The sequence below is a fragment of the Eumetopias jubatus genome, unplaced genomic scaffold (genome assembly GCF_037043125.1).
Source record: "Eumetopias jubatus isolate StellerSeaLion01/CBP00866 unplaced genomic scaffold, mEumJub1_p1.0 scaffold_17, whole genome shotgun sequence".
NCBI lineage: Eukaryota > Metazoa > Chordata > Mammalia > Carnivora > Otariidae > Eumetopias > Eumetopias jubatus.
In genome coordinates this window covers 5,622,787-5,642,894 of record NW_028274823.1, presented here as the reverse complement: position 1 = coordinate 5,642,894, position 20,108 = coordinate 5,622,787, and the positions used below count along the sequence as shown (strand labels likewise).

General features: G+C 46.6%; 1 protein-coding gene across 3 annotated transcripts in view; it reads left to right on the top strand.

The window, feature by feature from the left end:
• Nucleotides 1-20,108, top strand: part of DOCK1 (dedicator of cytokinesis 1) — a 493,587-nt gene that overhangs the window by 382,539 nt on the left and 90,940 nt on the right. For all 3 annotated transcript variants that reach the window (XM_028119986.2, XM_028119987.2, XM_028119985.2), the window contains exons 30-31: nucleotides 12,763-12,841; nucleotides 17,691-17,791. In XM_028119986.2, coding sequence (XP_027975787.1) covers nucleotides 12,763-12,841; nucleotides 17,691-17,791 — 180 coding nt within the window. The remainder of the gene's footprint in view (nucleotides 1-12,762; nucleotides 12,842-17,690; nucleotides 17,792-20,108) is intronic.

The following is a 20,108-nucleotide window of genomic DNA, read 5'->3' as shown; positions in this document are numbered from 1 at the left end:
TTTCCCTCCGGGCTTCGTCTCAGGCTGCAAGAGAATGACAGTAGGGCCCAGAAAAACCAGCTTGGTACTGAGGTTTGTGGCTCCAAGGGATCCATGAGGGTCTCCAGGACCCTCCTCCTTACAGGATCTCCTCTGCTGGAAGGTGGGTGGAACCGTGAATAGCACGTGTTCTCCCTCCTATGATTTTGTTATGGACAAAGGGGTCCTGCAGATACCATTAACAATAATAATTAGCCTTAAGATAGGGATTATCCAGGGGCGCCCGGGTGGCTCAGTTGGTTAAGCGACTGCCTTCGGCTCAGGTCATGATCCCAGGGTCCTGGGATCGAGCCCCGCATCAGGCTCCCTGCTCGGCGGGAAGCCTGCTTCTCCCTCTCCCTCCCCCCCTGCTTGTGTTCCCTCTCTCGCTGTGTCTCTCTCTGTCAAATAAATAAAATCTTTAAAAAAAAAAAGATAGGGATCATCCAGGAGGGCCCTGTGTAATCACGAGAGCTCTTTAAAAAGAAAGAGATTTTTCTGGTTTGTAGCAAAAGAAGGAAGCAAGAGATTTGAAGCATGAGAAACATACCACATGCCCTTGCTGATCTGAAGATGAAGGGACCATGGGAGAAGGAATGCAGGCAGCGCCTAAGATCTGTTCTGGGAGTAGATGAGTCATTCATCTACTTCACCTGGGCCCTCTTTGAGCTTAAGCAGAAGATCCCACTGACCCTCAAGGGAATTCTGACCCATGGAACAGTGAGATAAGCAATGGGCATTGTTTTAAGCCACCAGGTTTATGGTCATGTATTATGCATCAGCAGAAAACCTACCAAGTTGGTGGCCTTCCCCAGGGTAGGTGGCCTTTACCTGATACCTGTCAAGCCAGGAGCCAGGGGTGATCTGCAGTCCTGCACCAACACCCTGCCTCTGGTACTGTTAAGAAAATGGTCTCAGGATCCGAGCACAAACCTCACCAGGCCACCCATTTCCATCCACCTGGGGAAGTTAACCCCTTCCATGAAAGTCTCAGAGCTACTCTCCATGGACAAAGATGGTTGAAGAAATCGCCGTACATTCCATACCTGAGTGATGGTAATTCTGAGCCACAGTAAAATCAAAGAGCTGGAAGCTCCCCGTTGTAAGACTTTATCATTTCCTAAGATCTTGACAACAGCTAAGCTTTCATGAACATTGATCTCCGAATTTTTCCTTTACCTTCCTTCGGACACCTCTTCTGAACTAAACAGGAAAGAAGAAGTCGAGGTCTTCGTCTTTAGTATGACTATCATTCTCCCAATAGTAGCTGCCGGTCACAGAACAGCTAGTACGACCCGGGCCCTTTATGAACACGGACTCCTCTAATCGCCCCTACCCACCAGAAAAAGGGAGTTCAGAGTTGTTTGTTTACTGGCCCGAGGTTGAACAGCCTGTAAATGACGAACGTGACTTAGACCCAGGGTCCTGCTTCTCCCCACTTGCCCACCTCCTTGTGCGTTTCTCCGTGGGGCTACACCACAGAGAGAGGCCCGCCTGGCCTCACGAGAGGGAAACTAAACCAGTGGTGCATAGAAGTAGCCAAACACCAACAAGGATGGGGAAAGGTGTAAAACGTTACCCACTGCCAGGTAGCCACTTTCAGAACGTTCTTGAGTCCCTAGGCCCCCCGACAGGGCAAAAAATGTGACCCAATTTTTACAAATGAGCCTAAAGGAAATTACATTCGTTTGCTAAATGATGGCAGTGCTCTTTAGCAAGTCTTGAAAACCAACCGAATAAATTCTCCACATGGCTGGGATATTCTAAGCATGAAATAACTGGAAAGAAACATTCCCCTTTGTAATTATCCTAGATTCTCTTTAGAATTTCTGCCTTGAACCCTACAGCTGGCTCAAGGCCTCTGACCACTCAATTTTTCCCTGGGCTCACTAGGTGGATTCAATTATACTGCTTTTATTTTATACAAGATACATTGCTTGGTGCTGTAGGGAATAAAGACTCAGCACAGATGGGCCATCAGTGGACTCACAGGAGATCCGGGACACACCATACCCGTGACCACTGTCATGTGTGGAGTTAAGTGAGAAGTGACATACCAGGTCATAAAGGACTCTGGGTGGATGGTTGTTGCCGTTATTATTCCTGCTTATTTACGTTTATGCTTATTTATTAATGACTCATCTACTCCCAGAACAGATCTGAACAACCTTATTCTTTGAGAAGCAGAGGCCAGAGTTTCTTGTTTTTAAGAGGGCACGCACGCGCGCGCGTGTGTGTATGCGTGTGGACTTGTGGAGCTGAATCCCACTGACGGTAGAGTTATGGGCAGAGAAATCATGATTCCCACCTCTGCAATTTCTGGAAATGTCTGATTCCCTTTGCTTCTCGTGTTTTTCTTCTTTTCTGTGGTAAAGCATATATGACTTAAATTTGCCATTTTAACCATTTATACAGGTACCATTCATTGGCATTAAATACATTCACAATGTTAATACAACCATCACCGCGACTTATTCCCAAAATGTTTTGTCACCAAACAGAAACTCTTAATTCCTCATTCCTACCTTTCCCTCCCCATTCCCATATTTGGAGCTTGAAAAATACTCCAGTGACGGGTAATCTCTCGCACACTCTTACACAGGCTGAGTGTGCCTAGGCCCAGAGGACGGGGCAGTGGTCGCCCCCTGCTCTGCTTCCTCTACCCTCTCGCCCGTGTGGCAGACCCACCCATGCATGGTTCCCATGGTCTTGGGAATTTTTTCCTGTGCCCATGGTGCTCCTAAATCCGTCAACACTTATTTTGTGATACGGACATAGGTAAGCCAGGCAGGGTTGGGAGGGAGAGGATGGGAAGAAGAAAGAGGAAATAAGAGAGTAGAGTGAAAGGATGGCTTTCTGAATTTTTAAAACTTGACCCTGAAATAAGACTGCTGGTTGAGACATGCTTGGTGCGCTAGATACGTAAGTGGCAGACCCCTGCCTGCTTTGGTTTCTAAATCCCTTGTATCCCTTTGTAACTTTGTAACTCCACTTCGGAGCTCTAAGTGTGAAGTAACTTCTTCTAAACGTTTGAGGGGGTTGTCTAAGGCCTTTTTGATCAACACGTCTTCTTTCCTGATGACCAAAAAGACAGGTGTGAGCCCCATTCCCAACCGTGTACAGGTGAAAAACTCTCCAAAACTCTATAGAGGATGATCAGAACAGAATCACAGCTTCCCAGGGATGGCAGAATGTTCTATCAAGGGCCAGATAACGTGGCAGGCGCAACTACTCGACACTGCTCTTGTTGTAGGAAAACAGCCACAGCAAATCCCTAAGTGGGGGTGTGTGGCTGTGTTCTAATAAAACTTTATTTATAGCACTGAATACCCATGAGGATGGCTGCCATCACCCAAAGCAAAAGCTAACAAGCGTTGCTGCAGATGTGGACGCATTGGCATCCTTGTGCGTTGTTGGTTGAATATAAAGTAGTGCAGCCGCTGGGAGAGACAATGTGATGGCTCCTCAGAACATTAGAAAGAGGATTCCCCGTGATCCAGCAGTTCCCCCTGTGGGAATATACCCAAAAGAATTGAAAGCGGGGACGTGAACACATATTTGTGCACCCGTGTTCACTGCAGCAGGATTCACAGCAGCCAAAGATGGAAGGCACCCAAGCGTCCATCTGCAGATGAGCAGATAAATGTGGTCCATCTGTACAATGGACTATTAGTCGGTCTTTAAAGGAAGGATGATGGGACAGCTGCAGCAGCATGGATGGACCTGGAGGACATGACACTCACTGAAATAAACCAGTCACAACAGGACAACTACTGTATGATTCCGCTTCCATGAGGTACCTGGATTAGGCAGACTCCAGACGAAGGAAGTAGGATGTCGGTCCAGGGCTCGGGGGTGGAGGCAATGGGGAGTTGTTGTTTAATGGGCTCAGAGTTTCTGTTGCGAAAGATGGAAGGGTTCTGGAGGTGGATGGTGTGGATGGTCGCACAACAGTGTGAATGTGCTCAATGGCACTGAAGCGTCCACTTTAAAATGGTTAAGATGGTAAATTTATGTTACATGCATTTTACCACAGTTTTTTTAGAAGTTTTTTTTTATTATTATTAAAAAGTACTTTATTTGCAAAAACAGGCTGTGGGGCTTGGTTCGCTGCTTTGAAGGTTGGGACAGGGGTGGGGCTTGTAGCCGGTGTAGGAAACACAGTTCCAACCAGCGAGCTTGGTGAGAAATAGCTGAAGTGGGATTTGTATCCCAGCTGGTCAGTACGGAGAGAGAGAGAGCCTCCTGTGTGAGTTATAATAATTGTCAGTGCCATTCACGGGACATCTGCTACACTGCAGACGCAGGACTTCATGAAAGCCCAGTGTGGTTGGTGTTAACAGCCCATTTTACATAGGCGAAGACCAAGGCTCAGAGGGCAGAGTGACCTACTCAAAACCACTCAGCTCGTTAGTGGCAGGCGTGTGTCCTGAGCATTAGGTAGCAGTATGGGGTACTGTGTACCCTGATGCTGGGAATGACCCATGAATCCTTTGGAAGGCAGGCACTCTCCACTGCCAAGATGTGTCAGTAAAAACCCTCATGAGGGAATGTTGTTGTACGCTCTTGCTGTAAAGCGCCTTAAGCATTAAAGGTCTGAAACCTGGCAAAAAGGGACTTAGAAAATACTGTAATAATAATATAAGCCAGTCTGAAAAGGCTACTTACTGTATGATACCAACTATGTAATATCCTGGAAAAAGCGAAACTATGAAGACGGTAAAAGGATGAGTGGTGGCCAGGGGCTCAGCGGGAGGGAGGGATGAACAGTGGAGCGCAGAGGATGTATGATACTGTAATGGTGCATTCCCGTTGTTACACGTTTCTCCCAACCCACAGAACATCCACCAGGAGTGTGCCCTCCTGTAAACCATGGGCTTTGGGAGAAAATGACGTGTCAGTGTGGGTTCATCCAGTGTAGGCTCTGTGGCCCCTGGCGCAGGATGCTGATAATGGGGGAGGCAGGGGGCATATGGGAACCTCTATACTTTACGCTCCATTTTGCTGTGAACCTACAACCACTCTAACATTCAAGTCCCTTAAGGAAACAATAATAATAACAATAACGTGAGGGGGTTTGGAATGGGGTAGAGATGAAACGTGCAGAAGGTGATAATCATTGAAGCCCAGGGAAGGGGACATGAGTCCCTTATGGGGTCTACTATTGTATGGGCTGGAAATTTTCCTTAATACATTGTAAAAGCAAAATGATCTCAGGGATTTATTTGTACTATGCTGACCACGCTGGCTGAGCTTCCTAAGGAAGGCTGCGTGGTATGGGGACCGGTAGTGGGCTTGGTCTAAGCCTGCTCTGCCCTTCCGGGAACATGTGCTTCTCTGCCTCTTGGAGCCTTTTGTGTAAAATAGGAGGTCATTCATACCCCACAGGACTGTGTGCATTAAATGGCATAGTTTTTATGGAAGTGACGGAAGAAGTCACCGGGAATATACGAGGTGCTCAGGAAATGCTTACCAGCTAAGCGGCAGAGGTGAGGGGTGGCTGAGCCCAACTGGACTCACAGAGCTGGGTGGGGCCCGGCCACCATCAGGGGTTCTCGCCTTCAGCCCACCGTGGTTGCTCCTTAGCCACAGTCCTGTTTTGGTGGGACCCGGAGACAGCCCCGAGCGGTGGGACAGGTAGGTGGGAGCCACAGATGGCTGCTCGCCCGTGGAGCCCGCACAGCAGGGACCATGTGGCCTCAGGCCGGAGCGGCCACTCCCTGGAATCCTCTCTGCACCGCGGACTGAGCCTGCTTTGGCGGGGGCTGGCCAGCGCAGTGGTTCACAGCACTTTGGATTTTAGTTCCGAGTTTCACGGATGCTAAAGCCCGATTTGAAAAAGAAATCCGGCCATCTCGACAAAAAGAAACCATGGCAGTTGCATCTTTTGACTCTACTGCTCCTTTCCTGCTTTAAGTCACTGCTGTGGACTGGACCCCCATGTCTGCAGCCTTCCGCGGTCTGACCCCCGCCGACCCTTCAGGCCTCATTCCCAGGAGGCTGTCCTCACAGTGGTCTTCCCATTATCTCCCAAATCGCAAACGTGGGGGGAGGTCCCAGCCAGGCCCCGCTCCTGTGGATCACTCCACGCATCAGATCCTGGGTCTTGCTAGGAAGTCACCTCTTTGTGCGTGTGTGGTCTTCACTGCCCCCCACCCCCCCCACCCCCACCCCCGAGTCCCATGAGAGGAAGCTGCTGATCCTGTTTGGTCGTGGCCTTGACCAAAGCCTCTGCCGAGTGTGGGCTGTGCTCACAGACCAGTCAGCGGTGGTAACACCATTCTTCTCTCTCCATGCCGGCCGATTGAAGTGATGTTCTCCGCACCTGCTTATCACATCTCCCCAAGTCTCCGCTCCTTCCCAGGGTTCCTGAATTCTGCGGAAATTGTTTAAGGCCATTTTCCAGCTCCTAGTCCTTGTTCTGCAGGTACTCACTTTCAATTTGCCTTTCTTCCACTCATTTTGGGCAAAACATTTCGTTAAAAGATGAGGTTCCCCCCCAGATCATCTCTTGTCTTAATGCCAGAGGTATTTAAATGCCCTCATAGTGAACTGTACAATCTAATTATGTAACTTAAAGTACGTTTAGGGAAAGAATGAAATGCCCCACAGCTTCACCATCTGAGAAATAGGGTTTTGTATTCCACTGGAAGTTCAGTAGCTTTCTTGCTATTTTTTCCTGTGTCGTAATGAGGCACCTCATCTTCCAGTTTTATTGGCAGCAAACGCTGGGTAAGAGATGCTAGAAAAGCCCGAGGCTCCATCATGATAAAGTCATTTTAGCGACTGTAATTGTGCCAGGAACTTCTAATAGTTAAATTGGTTCCTGATTATATTCCACTTGCTAAGTTCCCTTCCATTCAATTAACACATAATTATTTAGGACTCTGCTACTTTTATTGTTCTGCACATACTGCTTTCCAATAGGCAGCTTACTGGGAAGGTGTCCGATTGGACCCACGCAGCATCCAAGTCCCTTTCCATGTAAGGACAGAGCCGTGATGTGGTCCCAAGGGCAAGGCCTGCAGGACTGTCCCGGTGAAATGCTTGTGGTTGAGGGACTTGGATCCCTGCAGGTGCCTACTGCCACTGAGCCTCGCTCCACATGCCCAGCCTGTCTCCTTTTTTTTTTTCTTTTTTTAAAGATTTTATTTCTTTATTTGAGACAGAGAGAGAGAGAGAGTGCAGGAGCAGAGGGAGAGGGAGAAGCAGGCTTCCTGCGGAGTAAGGAGCCGATGCGGGACTTGCTCCCAGGGCACTGGGATCATGACCTGAGCTGAAGGCAGACCCTTAACTGACTGAGCCACCCAGGCACCCCCAGCCTGTCTCCTAAAGATGTGTGCCCAAGTGTAGAACTCTACGGCAAGCCTTCTCCTTTCTACCAAATGCTACTTAACATTCTGTGAAGTGTCTGTGGAGGTCATCGTGTTAAAAATGACTTCGGACTACGTGGTGATATCTCTGTGTTACCTTTAATCTCAACGTAAAAAAAAGCAAGACCCTTACATCCTAAGTGCACAGTTCAGAGGGCTCACAGTTAGTACTTTGCTTTGCTGGTTGAAAATAGGAGAATCTCAAAAACTGGAGCCACTTTCTGGAGGTCCTATAGCTAAATGTTTACATGGACGTGAAGAAGATAGGTCAATAGATAGATGATTGACAGGTAGATGAGAGATGGTTGGAAAGACTTTCTGAAGGTCTGGTAGCTAAATGTTGACACGGATGTGAAAAGATAGGTAGATTGATTGATTGGATTGATTGATAGGGAAGGAAAAAGAGAGCTAGAGAGATAATGGATAGATGGTAGATAATGCATAGAAAGAAGTGGATCCAGACTGTAATTGGTTGTGTGTGGGGGTGTGTGGACAACAATCCATCATATATCTGACACCATTAGGAATTATAGTAGGTATTTTGTTTCTAGTGGGAGCTCACTGTGGTTAAGTATCCAGGTAGAAGAGAAGGAATTCAGGAAAACTTCCTATTTGTTTGTTTGTTTGTTTTGGTTGTATGAGGTTTGGGAATGAACTCTATCTGACACTGACCCCTAAATGATCAAAAATGGGGAACATCGTAACAGGATTGGCAAAGATGATGTCTCTGACTTCGGGGAGCCAGGAATCAGTTACCAAGAAGCATGAGATCAAGTCCTCTCCTTGCGGCCATTAAAAATAAAATTTGCAGTCATTTGTTTTGAATAATTTGAGAAAGTGCATCTAGACCTTATGGCTTTTTAAATCTTTTTGAGATGACATAGTTTGCCTGTAGGTCTGTCTACATTATTTATTTGTGTGTTTGGTTTCATCTTCCAAGATTTTAGGTTATAAATAAAGCCATTCAAAGGTTAAAAATGATTGAAAATAACTCTGTTAAATACGGGCTCACACTTTTTCTTAATCGTTTTGACCATGCGGGACCAGCATCCGTGAAAGCATTTCATTCTCACGCATTGGCTTTGTTTCTAGAAATTACTTAATCCTCCCGGCTGAGAATAGACGTAACTTGTTTGGCTCACAGAGTTATGAATCTTTTCCCCCCGAGTCCGTCACTTTTCTGGCAGAGTAGAAGTAGTGCGGGTCTGTACTGTTTCCCACCTTCCACTGCCCACAGGCTCTACCCCCTGCAGCATCTCACTCTCGTGCTTTTGGGAGCTGGGTCTGTGGGGAGCATTAGGCGTGACCTCTCTTCATTGTGTCCTGTGCTTATGTACAGTAATGTTGAATGGGGAGGGTGGATTCTCTCTCTGTATTAGGGCAGGCTCGGGGTTGGTTTGTTTGTTTACTTGTTTTTGTTTTGTTGTGTTTGCCTGGTACCAGGCCTGGACACGCCACTGGCCCTGAGAGATCTGTTAGTGCGGGGAGAGGCCAAAGGTTCCTTAGATCAGAACACTTCAGAATATTCATGGTGCCGAGGGGTCCTTTTAAATGCTTTGGGGGATCCTGATATGTAAACGACAAGGTTCCTGTCATCAGGAACAAGTTCCAGAGGTGGAGAGGAGAATGAGGGACCAGCTCTGGAGGTGGAGAGGAGAATGAGGGACCAGCTCTGGACACAGAGAGGAAAATGAGGGAACAATGCCCAACCATAAATGCCAAATGCCTAATGAGAAATTTGGTTAACAAGAAATTCAAAACAGCTGAACCCCACAGTGGACAACCTACTCAGAATGTAAGGACTCCACGGAGATCAGGGGCGACCAAATATTATAGCCTCTCTGTGCCCTCCGATTTGGGTCAGAGCCTGATCTTCTGGGCTACACATCCATCCATCCATCATCCATCCATCCATCATCCATCCATCCATCCATTCCAGTGACTGACAGCTAGGGGGCATAGGAAACTGTGCTGGATCCTGACTTAGCATTGCAGGCACATGAGTGAATAAGCAGACAGGATTATTTGGGAACAGTCTGGAGGGCTTCCCTGTCCCTGAGCCCAGCTCCAGCAGTCACCAGGGCCGCAGAGCCAGCCCATTCACACTGCCCTCCCTCTTGTTGCCTCTTGACAAAAAGGACTTGATCTTGAACTGTGTCAAACCTGCCTGCTCTCTTCATTTCAGACTGGGAAGGTGTCCTGCTGTCCAGTTGCTCAGCTTAGCTCACGATCTTTCCATATTCCTCTATGACTGAAAGCAGATTTTTAGGCAAAAGCTTTTGATGTGATTTTCTTATTTATTTTCTCTGGTTTGACATTTATTAAAAATAACCCATGAACTATAGCAGATAGTAGGTATTGTCATGTAAAAGTTAACCCCTGTTTGCTTCTTTTTCCTTAGTTAGAGCATTGAGTCATCCTCAGATGGTCTTGGCATTGCTCAGTTTTTAATCCCATCAAGTGTGGGCTCTTGGGTATATATAATTTATGTGTGTCCCGGCTGGTTCTGTAGAAGGTGTATGGGCCTGGGTGCACTGAGCTTGAGCAGCTCACCCTTGTTGATGGCACCAATGACGGTCTTCATTTGATCTTCCCTTTAGTTATCCGGCTACAATTCACATTCTGTGTTATTTGCTTTCTGTCCTTGCTTTTTAAAAAATTTATAGTGAATCTAAATTATAGAATCTCTCTCAGCCCCTTGCTTTCTCAGTTGTCAGTTCATTAAAAAGTTTTCATTTGGCTTTCATGTTATTTCAGCATGGCATATTTAAAAAAAAAAGTCATTTTGAGAAGTATCTTTATTTAACTGGCTGAAATTGTTCCAGAGCTTAATTAGAAGTAGCATATTGCAACTGTTTGGGTGCTGTCTTGAGGCAGAATGATTACCATGTAATAATAATGCATGTTCTAGTAAACTTGCCTTTATTGTCATAGAGGGCTGGAGGGAGGCTCTTCCTTCAAGCTCAGAAGGACCCTGAGGGGACCCTAGGCAAAAGCTGAGTTCTAAAACTGAAGGAAAAATCACGGGGTGGTCAGTAGCCCGGGGTTTTGTGCTGCGTGAGAGCTCCACCCTCTAATGACAGGGAGTGGTCTCGCTCTACTGACAATCGGGAGACTTTCTCTGGCTGCTGGGGTTAATGCAAGTACAGGTTCCCAGATGCTCTCTGAACACGGTTGCCAAGGGTCAGAGGGGCAAGGCAGACCATTTTCTCTTTAGGCTTGCATCTTGCACTTCTGAGGGCTAAACCTGGCACAGGAGACCCCAGCCCAGGCCTGGAGAGCTGATGAGGCTTGCAAGGTGTGCTGTAGATACAAGACATGTCCTAAATTGAGTGATTTTCATCCTGGTCCTGTATTTGTCAAGACTCCCTGTGTTCAGCTTTTCTCAATAAATCCCAAAATTCAGCCATAAGAGCTACTTTTCAAATTGAACTGGGCAGCTTATAGTTGTAATATCTGGCAACTCTCTGGCTGATGGACGCTGCTGCCCATTCTGTGCCCCTGGTATATGACAAGGCCAGGATCCCCGTGTCCCTCCACTGACAGTCACTTAAAACGCGGATGCCTCCTTTTTGGTTCTATTGGATGCCACCAGGGAAGAATTCAGATTCTGGCCACAGTTTTCGTCAGCAACTGAGATGGCACACTCCATCACAGGCCATTTGTCACACCCGTTTTGGCCCCGGATCCAACCATAGGTTCCTTAATGAGTTGCCGTCTGCAAACCCCCTTTCTTGGAGCTGTCTGAGTGTGTGAGAAGCTGCAGTGTTGGGCAGGAGGTGGGGACCAAGACCTCCTTAAAGCCCCAAGGAGGGAGCCCCTTTCTTCCTCCTCCCAGGCTTCCTGGCCCTCAGGGGCTCTGGGACAGTCAGAGGTGGGCGGCTTGTCCAGGCATGCACGGCTAAGAGACCATGCTTTCGGAGAGCCCTGGTTCCTGGGAAGTAACCTAGATTCTTCTTATACTCTTCTGGCTGCTTCCTGCTGTCTAAACAGGGGAAGTGTAATTAAGTTTATTATCTGTGACCCGATGCTAATTCTCCTTGCATCCTGCCTTTGTGCAGAGGGAGAAGGGTCACTTAAAGAGAAGTATCTGGACTGAGCTTTATTACCGTGAACAGTCTCAAGGGCAGTAAAACAAATCTGCAGGATGAACAAGCTGGTGGAAGGGTTAGTCCTCTGGAGTCATTTATAACCTCTCAAATTACATATCCCAACATAGAAAAGTTAAAGTCCAGGTATTGAAGGATGTGATATTTTGCTCTGGGTGCTTAAAAATTGTACATTATCAATGGATTAATGAATTAAAATTCCTGCTAACCTTCTTGTCAAATCACTTACACATCTACTGTAGCTTTTTTATTTGAACAAGTCATTGGTTACCAAAATCGACATTTCCAGCAGAGGATGAATGACACTGAAGTAAGCCATGCCTCCAGGGGCACCAAAGTCAGCCATACCTCCAGAATATGTCACCAGACCACGCCACTCCCGATAGATGGTGTATAACAGCATGTTTAAATGCTTACCCGTAAAAAGCCAGCTATAAGCAAAGGCCAGTTTAATAATGTTCCATGAAGACATGGTGACTTGGGAAGAGGATTTAATTAGCACCTTTTCCTTTTTTTTTTAAATTAGGATAAAGAAGATGTGGTCCATAGATACAATGGAATATTACTCAGCCATCAGAAAGGATGAATACCCAACTTTTACATCAACATGGATGGGACTGGAAGAGATTGTGCTAAGTGAAATAAGCCAAGCAGAGAAAGTCAATTATCATATGGTTTCACTTATTTGTGGAACATAAGGAACAGCGTGGAGGACATTAGGAGAAGGAAGGGAAAAATGAAGGAGGGGGAATCAGAGGGAGAGATGAACCATGAGAGACTATAGACTCTGAGGAACAAACTGAGGGTTCTAGAGGGGAGGGGGGTGGGGGGATGGGTTAGCCCGGTGATGGGTATTAAGGAGGGCACGTACTGCATGGAGCACTGGGTGTTATACGCAAACAATGAATCGTGGACCACCACATCAAAAACTAATGATGGACTGTATGGTGACTAACATAACATGATACAAAAAAGAGAAAAAAATTAGTTTTTTTTTTAGTGATACTTCTCATATGTTACTTTCAGATGCCGGTATTTTGGTCAGTTTCTTTTATTCTGCATGTGCTAATTTCCTTGGTTAATTTGGAGCACATCTGCATATAATTCTCTGGGCTTTTTATTGGCACAACCTCATAGCTTTTCACAGGACTTCGAGAGTTCACTTTCCAGACAGACTCGGGTTGTATCTAATTGAAATGCCAAACCTACAAAGGTGCCAGAGCCTAAGTGTGTAATTATGTAATTTTCTCTTGATCTTTCAGAGTCTTCCTGCGAGCGATTAATCAGTACGCAGACATGCTGAACAAAAAATTTCTGGATCAAGCCAACTTTGAGCTACAGGTAAGAGAAGACATGCCCTTTGTTGGGAAATCATGCTAAAACAAATCGCCGGTCGGAGCCAATATCTTAGATTTCTAATTCTCGAACTTAATTGGTTTCCCATGCAAGGTATGGAAATGGAATTCACAAGATGTACTACTGGAACCCAAGGATTGAAAATCATGCCTTTGGAGTATTTGCTCAATTTAGCAAGGAGAGAGGTGGAGCGGTTTCAGAGCAAACATGTGGAATCAGAGTGACAAATAGGGACTTAGCTGGGAGGCCACCCATATCTGCTCTAGCGGAAGAGACTGTCTCAGACCCAGACCGTCCAATGTTGGGAGGGAGGGATCCGCAGAGGCAGCCAGGGGGATTTGCACCCCTGAGCTCTGCTGGCTTTGAGAACTTGGTTCCCTGCTGGTGCCACCTGCAGTGGCCTTTACCAGGCACAGACCCTACCCCACATGGCTCTGGGTTGGGTCAGCTGATCTATCAGTTTGCGCCCTGTTTCTCCAGTGCTTGCAGAGAGAGGCAGGGGGTGTGTGTGATAACAATTGACGCTGCCTGGCATGATTTACCACACATCTGGTGTTTGTGGCTTTCAGTTTAATTGCACTCTGGGTGTATTTCTGCTAATAATGATTTTTTTTTTATTACTTAGTTTACCAAAGCTTCCTGGGCAGGACTGTTCACTGAGACAGAACCTATGCCATATTTCTTTTTTAATTTTTAAATGGTAAATGTCTGTTTTATCTGCACTATGGAATATAAGTGTATATTAATATATCAGGAACTGTAGATCTTAAAGTGTTACTATTTTTTACAGTTTTTAAGATTTTATCATGTTCTCTGCTTAATGCTTGTTTTCCCACAATCCTAAAACACAGGTATATTCTCGTTGTAAAATATTCATGCCCTGTAAATCAACACAGCAGGTGAAATATGAAAGACCCCTCCTCACCCTTGTCCCCTCTGCGGAGTGACTGAACTAATTGTGGGTGCTGCCTGATGCCTGCTTAAGCAAATTTATCCAGACCTGTGCATGCTTTCCTTTGGCTTTTAACCCAAACTGGATTATATCCTGTATATTTTTTCCTGTTCCGTCACATTTAGCAAGAGACATGTACCAACATTTGTGCAGGCCCTCCTGCACTGAGGAGGACCTCCGGGCTGTTGCAGTTTGTCCATGTTACAAGCAGTGCATCTCGGTGCTGCATTGCTGTAGACGGGCTCCTGGAAGCGTAACTGCCAGGCCGAGTAGTAAGAAAGTGCACGTGAATGGGCGTTGACAAATTATCCTCCGGTAGCAATTTGCAATCCCACCAACCTTCTTTGAGAGCAGCCACTGTCTAAAACCATCTCCAGGACCAATTTCTTTAAAATCGTTGTCTCTTATTTTTGTTGGAATTTCTCTGATTGCTGCTTAGGCTGAGAATACTTACTGGCTGTGTGATTTCTACTGTGAACCGTCTGATCATTTCCTGTACTCATTTTTCTATTGGGCTATTTGTCATACTTTTCTCTAAGTTGAAATTTGTAATATAGCCTGTTCATGGGTTTAGGCTTATCACACAGAAATTTTTAATTTTTCTGCAGTCAAATCTGTCATTTCTTCTATGCCTCTTGGGTTTTATGTTTTGCTTGGCAAATCCTTCTTTGCCTCAGTGTTATAAATGTAACTATTTTTTTTTTTAACGTAGTGAGTATGTGCTAATACCTTTATAATTCTGCCTTTTTTTTTTTTTAACTTCTTGATGATTAATCTAGCTGGAATTTTCCTATTTAGTGTTAGGGCTAAGAGTTTAAACTTAACTTTTTCCCATATCATTTCATGAATAGATTCGTCTTTCCCCATGATTTAAAACGCCACCATAGAAAACATAATTGCAAATGTATCAGTCCGTGTATCTGTTCTCCTTCCTGTGTTACGACCTTCTGGTTTTACACCTTGCTAGTAGAGCCAGAACTTCCTTATAGGGTGCCATTGCAAAAGCATCTTGGCTCTTCTTTTGTATTTCCTTTCCTTTTTTTTTTTTTTTTTTTAATTTTTTAGATTTTATTTGTTTATTTGACATAGAGAGAGCACAAGCAGGGGGAGTGGCAGGCAGAGGGAGAGGGAGAAGCAGGCTCCCCACTGAGCAAGAAGCCTGACCTGGGGCTCCATCCCAGGACCCTGAGATCATGACCTGAGCCGCAGGCAGATGCTTAACCCACTGAGCCACCCAGGCGCCCCTTTGTATTTCCTTCTCCATATGAAATGCAAGATCAGCTTGTTAACCTTACTTTTTTAAAATGCTGCATTTATTTTAATTGGGAATCCATTGAGTTTATAAATAAATGTAGGGGAAATGTTACAGAATTGGGGGGAATACTTTGCAGTATTTCTTTTTTTCCCATCCCATACAGGAATATTTAGGTCTTCTTTTTGTGTCCTTCATTAGAGTTTTCCATTTTATCCATCTGAGCCTCACCCAGTACTCACTGGGTAGATTGTCATGGATGTGAAGAGTAGCTGCTGTGAGTGTGGGGCTCCTTTTTCCCAGCATGTCCCGTATTGCTGCTCTTGTTCACTGTTTCATGAGGAAGGTCCCAAGGCTGCTTCCCTCATGCCCACATACCTCCACAGCCGTGTGCTCTTTGGGACAACATAGCACCTTGGCCCTTGCCAAGTGTGAAGTGCGTACGGATTGCTGTTCCACCCTGAAGCGCCCCCACCCTCCTACCCTCGGTGGCTGGCTTGGGTGCCATATGGTGGAGACAGCCTTCGGTGTGAGCTCCAGGGCTGCTCTGACCAGTCACGTTATGTTCTTACATCTTGTTCTTCACCGCACAATTCTGTCTACAGACGCCTCCTTCTCCCTGAACTCATCAACCCTGAGGGCTGCCTGCCACTTCCCCTTCTATGTCCTTGTGCTCCAGCCCAGGCTGCCTCCCAGTCCTGGCAATACAGCACAAAGGGCTCTTTACCTAACCCTCCCCCCTCCCACCTCCCAGTGTCGTAGTGTGTATTTCCTACAAAGAGGAACTTTCTCCTGCATAACTGCAGTAAAGTACCCAAACCAAGCTTAACAGAAGTACTACCATCTAGTTCTCAGACCCCGTTCAAGTTCAGACATCCCAGTACAGCTGTCATGGCTCAGCGCTAGACAGGTGGGGTGACTTGGCATACCTCAAATCTTGCATTGAGTACTATTTTTTGGCTTATATTTTTATGTTATTTTTTAAAGACTCTTTTTTTTAACATTTTATGTATTTAAAAGAGAGCGTGCATGAGAGAGCGAGCATGAGCAGGGGAAGGGCAGAGGGAGGGAGAGAGAGAGAGAGAGAGAGAGAGAGAGAGAAGCAGACTCTCCGCTGAGCAGGAAGCCCAACATGGGGTCAATCCCAGGACACCCGACTCGAGATCGTCCAGCTGCTTCACACATAACCCATGGCTTTGGGCGAGTCTTTGCACCGCATCTGAGATTCAGGGGCACAGCGCTTACCTGGGTAATCCTGCAGCGATCAAATGAGCTGCTGTGTTACTAAAGAAAGTGCCCAGTTCATGAAAAGTGTTAGGTAAATGGAAGAGCACACACTCTTACAACTCTGCTCTAAAATTCCCACTTCCTTCAGAGGTGACTAAAAATAAAGTCGCTACTGTTAACACCTTATTTTTACATAGCCTTTTGCAGCTATCTCATTTGATATAATAAATAGTATTCCTGTAAACGAGAAAACCAACACCCCCAGATTTCTTCTAAAGACTGTGGAAGGCCTTTTGAGCTTGGATGTGTGATGGGAACTCTGTCCAGGCTCTTTCCCTCCGGGAACAGGTGGAAGCCCCCCAGACTGTCCTCCGGTACACAAGCACGGTGGGTGTAGGAGTTATGTGTAAAGGCCAGGAGTATGTCCAAATCATTCCCATTGGTGATCCAAGAATTCTTCCTGCATTTGATGTTCTTGAGCTGGTCATAAACATTGACAGAACCAGAGGTATTAGTTCCGTGACTTTAGGAATCTATGCATATGATGTTTTTAATTAATTAATTAATTAATTTACTTACTTTAGTGGGGGAGGGGCAGAGGGAGAAGGAGAGGGAGAGAATCTCAAGCAGCCTCCCCGTGAGCATGGAGCCCAACGCAGGGCTCGATCTCGGGATGCTGAGATCACGACCTGAGCCCTGACCAAGAGTTGGACGCTCAACCCACTGAGCTGCCCAGGCACCTCCGTAATGACATTTTTATAACGGCGCATCTAGGTTACCGTGTTTAAGTAGACAGCTTCCACGGTGCAGAAATTTATAACAAAGTCATTGCATAGTAAATTGTCTGTTAAGCGCATATCATCTGTAAGTCTTTGAAATATAAAATGTTTGATGTTTTTACAACTCTTTTCCTTAGTTATCTAGTGTTTATGTACATTTTGGTATCTGAAAAAGTCGTAAATTATAGAAATTACATACTATTAAAGAAGGGGTTCCATGATGCACTAGTAACAGGAGCCAACACTCTCGTGTCCTTTCCGCATGCTTGGCACCCCCCAGAAGCCTCTGCCCATATTCACTCCTGTGATCCTCTGACAAGCCCCAGGAGACAGGCACTATAAGACTCCCCCTTTACCTCTCAGGAAACCGAGGCACCAGGAGGTTAGATCGGTTGCCCGAGGAAGTGGCAGAGGTAGAATTTGAGCACGTGCACTGTGACCTTGGCACCCACCCCAGCCCTGAGCCACACCGTGGCTGGCTGGCTAGCCACATGCATAGAGTGCGTGTGGATTTCTGAACATTTCAGAAGTGTGTGGGGGGCAAATGAGGAATGCCTCAGAGCATTTTGAGCCCCACTGTTAAGCTGTTCAGCACCTCAGCATCTCCCCTTTTTTGGTTTTCAGCTTTGGAACAACTACTTCCACCTGGCTGTCGCTTTCCTCACTCAGGAGTCCTTGCAACTGGAGAATTTTTCAAGCGCGAAGAGAGCCAAAATCCTTAACAAGTAAGTCTGCATCCAGTCCCAAAATCATGGGCAGGAGCCTGCAATTCTTAGCATCATTTCTGCATAGTCTCTAAGCCAACTTGGTATGCAAATTGAGATGTGATAATCATGGTGTCATGAAAGGTCGGTTTCAAATCCCGAATCTGGTGTTGCCTTTTCTAACCCATGAATCAAGATCTAAAACTGCCGGGTTCATTCTGGTGAGTTCCGAGTCCGTGTAATTCACCACCATTAGCACCACACAGAATGGGAGTTTCAGGAGGATAATTGCTTCTGCTCTGCACCATTCTGATGTCTTTTCACATGTGCTTTTCTTTATCATCTACTTGTGCAGTGCTCCTTCGAGAAAGGAAGCATCTCGTGCAAGCTGTTGGCACAGTTGGGATTGTTGAAGAACTCCTTTAGAGTGAGAGCTGCCCGGGGTTTCCTCCTTTATGAGAGGCCACCCGTGTCGTGCTCTAGGTGGGAGATCCGAAGGGCTGGACTAGTCCTTGGATGATCCTAACAAACCTCTCGGAAGCCCCGTGTCCCTGCCCAGGTCCTTCAGCTCTGAGTCCTGCATGACTCCTGGCCCAGGACAAAGAAAAAAAAGATCCCTTGCATGCTTTCTTTCCACACTTTAGGTGCTCCGGAGGGTCTTGCGGCCTCTCTTTCTGCCTTGGTTTCCCTGACTTCTCTCTTCTCTGAGCGCCCCTTTTATAAAGACTTTAAAGATTTTATTTATTTATTTGACAGAGAGAGACACAGTGAGAGAGGGAACACGAGCAGGGGGAGTGGGAGAGAGAGAAGCAGACTCCCCGCTGAGCGGGGTGCCCGATGCAGGGCTCGATCCCAGGATCCTCAGATCCTGACCTGAGCCGAAGGCAGACGCTTAATGACTGAGCCACCCAGGCGCCCCTGTAAAGACTTTAGAGAAGAGTTCTCTTATTGCTCCCACATCGCCATGTCACCGGTCCCTGTGTGTCATTTCATAATTCCTCTGCTTTACGTTGACGTTTCCAAGGCTTTGCCCCTCCCTGACGTTAGCGACTCCAGAGGGCGTCTCAGAAGGTGACAAAAGCACTGCTCAGTGCCCCTCATGTTTTGTGAGTGCGCCTCTCACTTGCCACATCAAAGCATGTCATCCCTGCAGAGTAAGAATTGTGTCGGCAAATATTTATCGAACACGTATGCCAGTGACTTTCTAAGCACTCTGAGTGCATTTTTCATATATGGTCATTAAAACCAAAACAGAAACTGTTCATTGGGTTTCCTTCTCACCCTGACTTTCCAGAAGAGGAAGGTGAAACATGTTCTAAACAAGTCACATGGCCCGTGCCACACACCCGGTAATTCTAACCCAGGCAGTTCAGACCCCGAGATGTTCACCCGTGCTGCTCTTAGAACCTTAAATCCTTCCATTGTCCTGTCTACCTCAAGGTCAGCTTCCATCCGGTCATATTCCTTCACGCCTCCTCAGTTGGGTGGCTCCAGTGGGTTGGCCATGGATGCAGACAACTGTCCATTGTTCAGAAAAGGGGAATGCACCAGAAGGCTCAGGCCAAGCGGGTGCCCGCCGATGACTGCTGGGAAGGCAGAGCTGGCCTTCGCACAGCCCACGTGGGGTCTGACTGCCAGCCCCGGCTCAAGAGACAGACACCAGGTGGCACCTTCTGGGGACTGGCTCCATCGGGAAGCTTCCGCTTTGCCAAATTTACATCTTCTCAGGGCTCACATGAAGTGAGGGGTGGCGACTGGTGGTGGTTGCTGTCCTTCTTGATTCAATGCACTCATGGTGGAAATTTCCATAGTAGAAGCAGAAATAACTGGCACACTCTGAGCACCGTACAACTTTCTCACAGCCAGCCCCAGACACCTGGGACACCTTGTTATCCAGTCCCGTGGAAGGACAGCTGGGCCATAGCAGGTGGATTCAATAACCTACGTGTGCGCAGGGGTCACTGCGGGGGAATCCAGACCCAGCTCCAGCCGACAGCACAGCCCATTCTCTGCCAAGCGCACAGCACGGCCAACTCTTCAAGATGCCTGCAGGGCAAGAGAATTTAAACCAGAAATCTGTCTTAAAAGAGCTGTCATCTCTGTGAGGTTTTTAGAGTAAAACCATTGATTCTGAGCATTCTCCAGGCCAGGGCCGGGTGGCTCTGCACTGGACCTTCTTTTGTCATGTGAATGTTAACAGTCTAAGCGAAAGCCACGTCGATACATGCATTAACCACAGAGGGCCTTGACCGCCAAAGAAAACGTTTGCTTCCCACATAACCATGTGCTTTCAGAGGCTCCAAAGCCAAGGAAAATGTAACACGGCCAGCTAGTGTCT